We start from the raw sequence: 6000 nt of genomic DNA, 5'->3' as shown, positions 1-6000 counted from the left end.
GCTGGAGGAGGGAATGATTGCTACTGGCCCATATAACAGAATGTCAATAATCCTCACATATTCTCTGTAAGTACCTGGGGCAGCACACTCTATGCTATATTCCCACAGTAAGGACGAAGACGCAGCTGCTTCAGAACATCTCAGAGGGCTGAGAGCTCAGTTATCGGTGCATGGGGGTCTTTATTACTTGACCTAAAAGCATACTTTGATGACAGGTGTAGGACCTACTCTGCAACAACCCCCCAACTGGTAATACGCCTATGTCATAGTGTGCAGCCAGCTGTACCCCAAGCCTCAGCACATCACCAAACCCAACAAATAAACAGCGAAGTCTTGTAACAAACAGGATTGCGGTGATTGGTCATTGAGGAAGTAATTTACCCTTTACCTACAATCTTCATAGGGAGGTAGTTAAAAAGTTGACAGTTATGTATCACGTTTAAAGATAATGCTGACAGTTAAAATGCTTTCAATAGCATATCTACAGCGCCGACATTGTGTGGTCGACACTACACTGTCAAAAGCATAACTGTTGACTGTTTAATTCCTTCCACATGAGTTCATACTGAACCCCATGGGAGAGGGACTCATTTGCCTCTTTGTGACTGGACCCTGTGTAAGTAAAGGACTCGTTCCTCCCCAATCTCATGGTCAGGTTATAGCGTGTCCGAAGATGTGTCGACACCAAATATTTATTTAATTTGGTTCTTCACATTGTTATTTTTTAACTTGGCAGTGCCCAGGTTTGTGATTGGCCACTCTTCTGTCCTGAACTGAATCCCAGTGTTACTGGTATCTAACTTTCCCACCAAAATCCCGGTAAGGCACAGCATTTTGGACACGGATCGGACCTGGCTGAACTCCGTTTCCACTGCACCCAGGTTTTTTCGCGGGCCGTACTGTTTCCGCTAACAGGTAAAGCCCTGCAAGATGTCATCGCAGCTTACCAAACAACCCAAATAGGCACTTTTAATTGCTTAAAACCCCAACAAAAATCACCCAGACACTTGGTATTCTGAGTAAATTATTATTCCTGTTCCTTTCGTTTCTCAGATCACAATAAGGATGGGGAGTTCCACGCGGCCTGTGGCGGCGCTCTGAAAGGTCAGATCTGATGCTGATTTGGATCTGTTCCCCTCTGTGGGTTCCCTGCAAGAAGTAGTCAGCACAGCTTGTACCAGGACAGCGGAGGAGGAAGCCAACCAAAATCAATAGCCGGACGGCGAGCCAGTGTTCCCTCCTTTAATGAAGCTCTATTCTTATTTCCCATGTGGGTGCTTGTAGCAGCAATTTGGAGGTGAAGATTAATGGTGGCGCTGCAGTGTAGGATGCACACAGACATACTCTATTTACCCAGCTGTCGTCTGCTGTGTTACAGATCCCTACATACCCCAGCAGGCACAGAGAGGGTTAATGCTGCGGTGCGGGCAGTATCGTAGATCCCCCATCTATACCAATGTTTAACAGGGGGTGTTGTATGTTTTCTCATCCTCAAGTTTTCATAACAGGTCACATTTGAAGGATTTCTGTCAGTGAAAGCAGGTGGGATATATTCACAAAGCCAGCAAAACACCTCAACTCATCTGTGCATGATTAAAGAGATCCAGAAAACATGACCTGTTGGTGGTACTTCAGGACTGGAGCGGAGAGGCCCTGGCTTACATGAAGCAGACGCTGATTAGAAGGGGTGGTGCATCTCTGCCTCACAGGCCAGACGTGATCTCTGGTGCCGGCTGACGGACCGTCGCTCCAGTACAAAACACGGACCATGCCAGTTTCTTGTGGACTTTATTTTTGGCAATGTTACACAATGCATGTCAATGACAAAAAATGTATAGAGCACAAACAGGGCAATGCGTGTTCCAAGCAAAAAGACAGATACAAGAATCATATGCGCGGAATCCAGACTGCAGCACAATTGGTCACTGGAGGCAGCCATTTTGTGGAGTTAACCAATAGTCCCCAAAAATTCAGTTTAGGAACCAGTAACAACCTGAGGTACCAGACGCATTGTGGCAGATAGGTCTGTATACAAAATGGCTGCCGTCGGCGTCCATCCTACATATACATTATTATACAGTCCTATCGTCAGGGAGACACTAAGGAATTATGTGGCCCGTATAAGCTGAGCAGGGGAAGCTGTGCTGTCAGTGTGTATGGTGATTCAGGGTCATGCCGGCAGACAATAAAATAACCTGTCACAAGGGGCTGGGCCTAAATGCGTCCCTCTATCAGTTACCAGAGACTGCGAGGCACAGGATATGGATTTATAGTGATTCATGGACATCCTGAGGTAGTGTAGAACTAAGCAGCCCACAGCATGTTCTCTCTTGTCCTATGAAAGACTTTAATTATCCATATAATCCATACCTTACAGAGTAATTACACCGAGTTACACAGCAATGCTCCAGTCATACATAGCACTGCCGCAACTGCAAGGCCGTAATAAACGTGATATCGCGCCGGGCACTGGATCCACCAATTGTGCATATTCACTAATCCATCCACTGTTAACGCAGTTGGAAATGAAGCGGGAGAAGCAGAACTAGATGTCACAGCAGGATGGAGGTGGGGCAGCAGGAATCTCGGTGGACATCTGCCTGTCACTGGTGATCAAGAATATTTTTTTACTTTATTTAAGTTATTTAATTGGAATTGTTTTCTACAGCTTCCTCTCCTGTCTGCAACAGATAATAAATATGGACGAGTAATCCAGGATTGGGAAGCTGCAGGACAGAGTTGCACTGGGCTGTAACTTAAACCTGTACCTCTTTCACAGCGCAAAGCTGGGTCGGACCTGGGATCTAAATTCGACCCGCGCCCGGCGATTTCACATCAAACCTGGGTCATCCATTTTACAGAGGGCGATCCGCGTGTTTATATGGGGAATATTGGTAAACTCTCTACTCATTACTGATCAGCCTGAGTGACACGGACTGTCCGACTGAGTTGCAATTGTTGCTGACCAGCCTACAGATTGTCCTTCCATCTCCAGTAAATCCGTATCCTAAATCAGGCATGTCCAAACTATGGCCCTCCAGCTGTTGTGAAACTACAAGTCCCATCATGCCTTGCCACAGTTTTGCTATTAGGGAATGCTAAAACTATGGCAAGGCATGCTGGGATATGTAGTTTCACAACAGCTGGAGGGACAACGTTTGCATGATCTAAATCAACTAACGCAGCTTAGAATAGTCATTGAGCAATATTTACATTAGTAAAATATTTCTCTAACATTTTACCAGGACTTTGAGGACAACATAATAAATAAAAATGAGGAATATTATTTACTAGAAACTGAAAAAAAAAAAAAACCTAAGAAAAAAAGTGTTTTACAAATCTTGCCTTACTGAAGGTGGCCCCTTATATTTGGCTTGTGGCAAATAATAAACATTGACCAATGAGAAGACAGATGGGGCAGTTTTCTTATAGGTCAATATTTATTTAAAAAAAAAAAACATGCATAAGTGAGCCAGAGGATGTCAGGATAGCATCCCTGAGGAAGTCACTAAGATGAAACGCGTAGAATAATCCTTTATCATCTGGGTTCTGGTCTGCAGGAACACAAGGTACCAATCTTCTGCTGAAGCCCGCATCCATGCCGGATGAAACAGATGTTTGGGAAATTCTACCAACCCAAGACTATACTTTTGGGATATAAGCATATTGGTCCTATAGAAGTTATGTTTAATAAAAGTATTTATCAAAAAAATGTGTTTTGTTACCCAGAAGCTGCATGTGCGTCTTATTCGCTCAATTTTGCAAATAAGGTTCTATTCCACAGAAACCGTTGGAAAAAAATAGATGCCAACGCAACGGAATCACTAGAAGGGCTATTTAAAGTGAAAGGAGGCTAGTGGGAATGGCTAATAAACATCTCTGTGATTGGCTGGAAATGTGAGTGACAGCTTGTTTCAGATTATCAATCTCTCTTTTACCTTAATGTTTGGAATGCATCACATATAGACGGAGACTTAAATTGTATGTAGGCTTACTAACTAATGGCAGGAGTTATGATGAGAAGCATTGAGACGGGTTCAGTCCAAATCTGGACAAGTTAAAGTGGAACCTACTCAGGCTGGAGACGGCCATTTTATGAGCATGCAGCCTATCAGTCAATTACAGGCTACACTCACAAAATGGTCGCCTTCACCTTGGTTAAGCATCAGGCAACCCTTAAATCTTGGACAGAGTTGTATCGATTACATCGTAACGTTCCGGCTTAGCTATTAGTCAAAACTTTCCGAACTTGTAAATTCCTCCATCATCATCCATTTCCCACAGGCGCCTCCTCTTTAACGGCAATGGACGTGTTAGCCGTGGCGGAATAGTAGATTCTGTAAAAGACAAGAAGAGCAGAAGTGTTTAGTCTTTTGGCTCATAGCGTTTCCGCTTTAACAAGAGGGTAATTACTGTCAGGAAATTGGTCATTTAGAGGCTTGACTCCATTGCTGGCACATATAATCAGTGGCAGTGGGCACACAAAGCCCTTTGATATTCAACGTTACAGCACTCAATAGCATTCTTAAACCTTGACAGGAGCGTGTTTCTAGATTTACCATGACAACCAGCCGTGAAGATCTCTGTCACTATCTCGCAATATCGCTTAAGTTTCCTCAGATGGACAAAACACAGCAGCGAGTCAAAAATAAAACAGGTTTCTAAGCAGATGAAATGAAAACCTAATACAATATATTGCGCACGAATCACAGTTTCTATTGCTCGAGAGGCGTTTAACCCTGATGCGCTCTGCAAGATTCTCCCGCATATAAGAAGGATGGGTTTGTGTTTTATTTTACCATTGTTAACCATTAAATCGCACCGGTCACAGGGCAACAAAATGTTAACGCGCCATTGTGGATGTTTTACAATGCCGTCAGCTGCGATCTGCCCGTTTCAGTGACTCATACCGCTGCAAAAGTTGGAGCCAGCTGAGGGCCAGTGGGCTGTCAGAAGGGGTAACAAAATGGCTGCTGTCTGCGGATGAATGGTGCAAAGACTTTAGTTTTGCCATCATTTAAAGAAAAGAAAAAAAGTCCTGAGGTGCGGTTGTTTGTAGTGAAAATTTTTTTTTTTTGTTTATATAATTAAGAAGACAATTAATGGTAAATGTGCTTTGATTGGTGGTGGTGGGGGACAAAGGTTCTGTCAATTGCTAAAGTATGATTTTGCAGCTAAAGCATCAAGTTCTGTGGTCACAATGCCCGCCATGCTGTGTCTGACCCACTGTGGGTTCTAGATCCTTCTGCCGCTGACCGGCCCAGACAAAAGACCTCTACAGAAAATCCATTTCTTTATCTTTTTTTTCATAAATTGCTTACTTCCAGCTTCTGTATATATAAAATAATGTATAATTAGTGGTCGTTCTAGAACCCTGCCTCTTTCAAAACCTGTGCAGTTCCTCTTCCCTGTCTTGGTGTCACTCCCTGCTATGCTGCTTCTAGCACACATCTGTTCTGCATATGTGCTAAAATACAGACCACACTGTGCTAGAGTCACCACAGCAGAGATGTCCACTCACCATGTCCACGGAGATGGTAAAGTATGAACAATTCGGTTAACCCCCCCCCCCTCAAAGAAAAAACCCATGAAAAACTCGTGTTGACCATGTCACTGTCAACCACATTTATGTAAACTTTTTCCTTTCGTCGATCTGCTGTTACTGTCTAGATGCTGTTCGCTCTGTTTAACTAGTCCCGTTCCATCATTAGTGGTCGACCACAGGATTTTTGGTGTACACATCGTAGATCTGCCCACAATGATGCTATTGATTTATATTTGGATGATAATTTTATGCCGGGCCCCTTAGATGAGGTTCCAGACTGTGCACCAGAATGATACATTATACAAAAGTAACCTAATACTGCACAGTACTATGGGATATTATCTAGAGCAGGGGTGGCCAAACCGGTCCTCGAGATTTACCAATGTCCACGTTTCCCAGATCACCTAGCTGGTGCACAGGTGTAGTCCTTACTGTCACATTCCCCAGACCCCCTC

General features: G+C 43.8%; 1 protein-coding gene across 2 annotated transcripts in view; it reads right to left on the bottom strand.

Moving 5' to 3' along the window:
• Positions 1-1771: 1771 nt before the first annotated feature.
• Positions 1772-6000, bottom strand: part of CHCHD6 (coiled-coil-helix-coiled-coil-helix domain containing 6) — a 204932-nt gene continuing 200703 nt past the window's right edge. For both annotated transcript variants that reach the window (XM_083155652.1, XM_083155653.1), the window contains one exon: positions 1772-4337. In XM_083155652.1, coding sequence (XP_083011778.1) covers positions 4314-4337 — 24 coding nt within the window. In that variant the 3' untranslated portion in view covers positions 1772-4313. The remainder of the gene's footprint in view (positions 4338-6000) is intronic.

This window comes from Crinia signifera, chromosome 8 (genome assembly GCF_055691185.1).
Source record: "Crinia signifera chromosome 8, ASM5569118v1, whole genome shotgun sequence".
NCBI classification, from domain to species: Eukaryota; Metazoa; Chordata; class Amphibia; order Anura; family Myobatrachidae; genus Crinia; species Crinia signifera.
The sequence above is the reverse complement of the archived record's forward strand: the minus strand, read 5'-3'. Positions and strand labels throughout refer to the sequence as shown.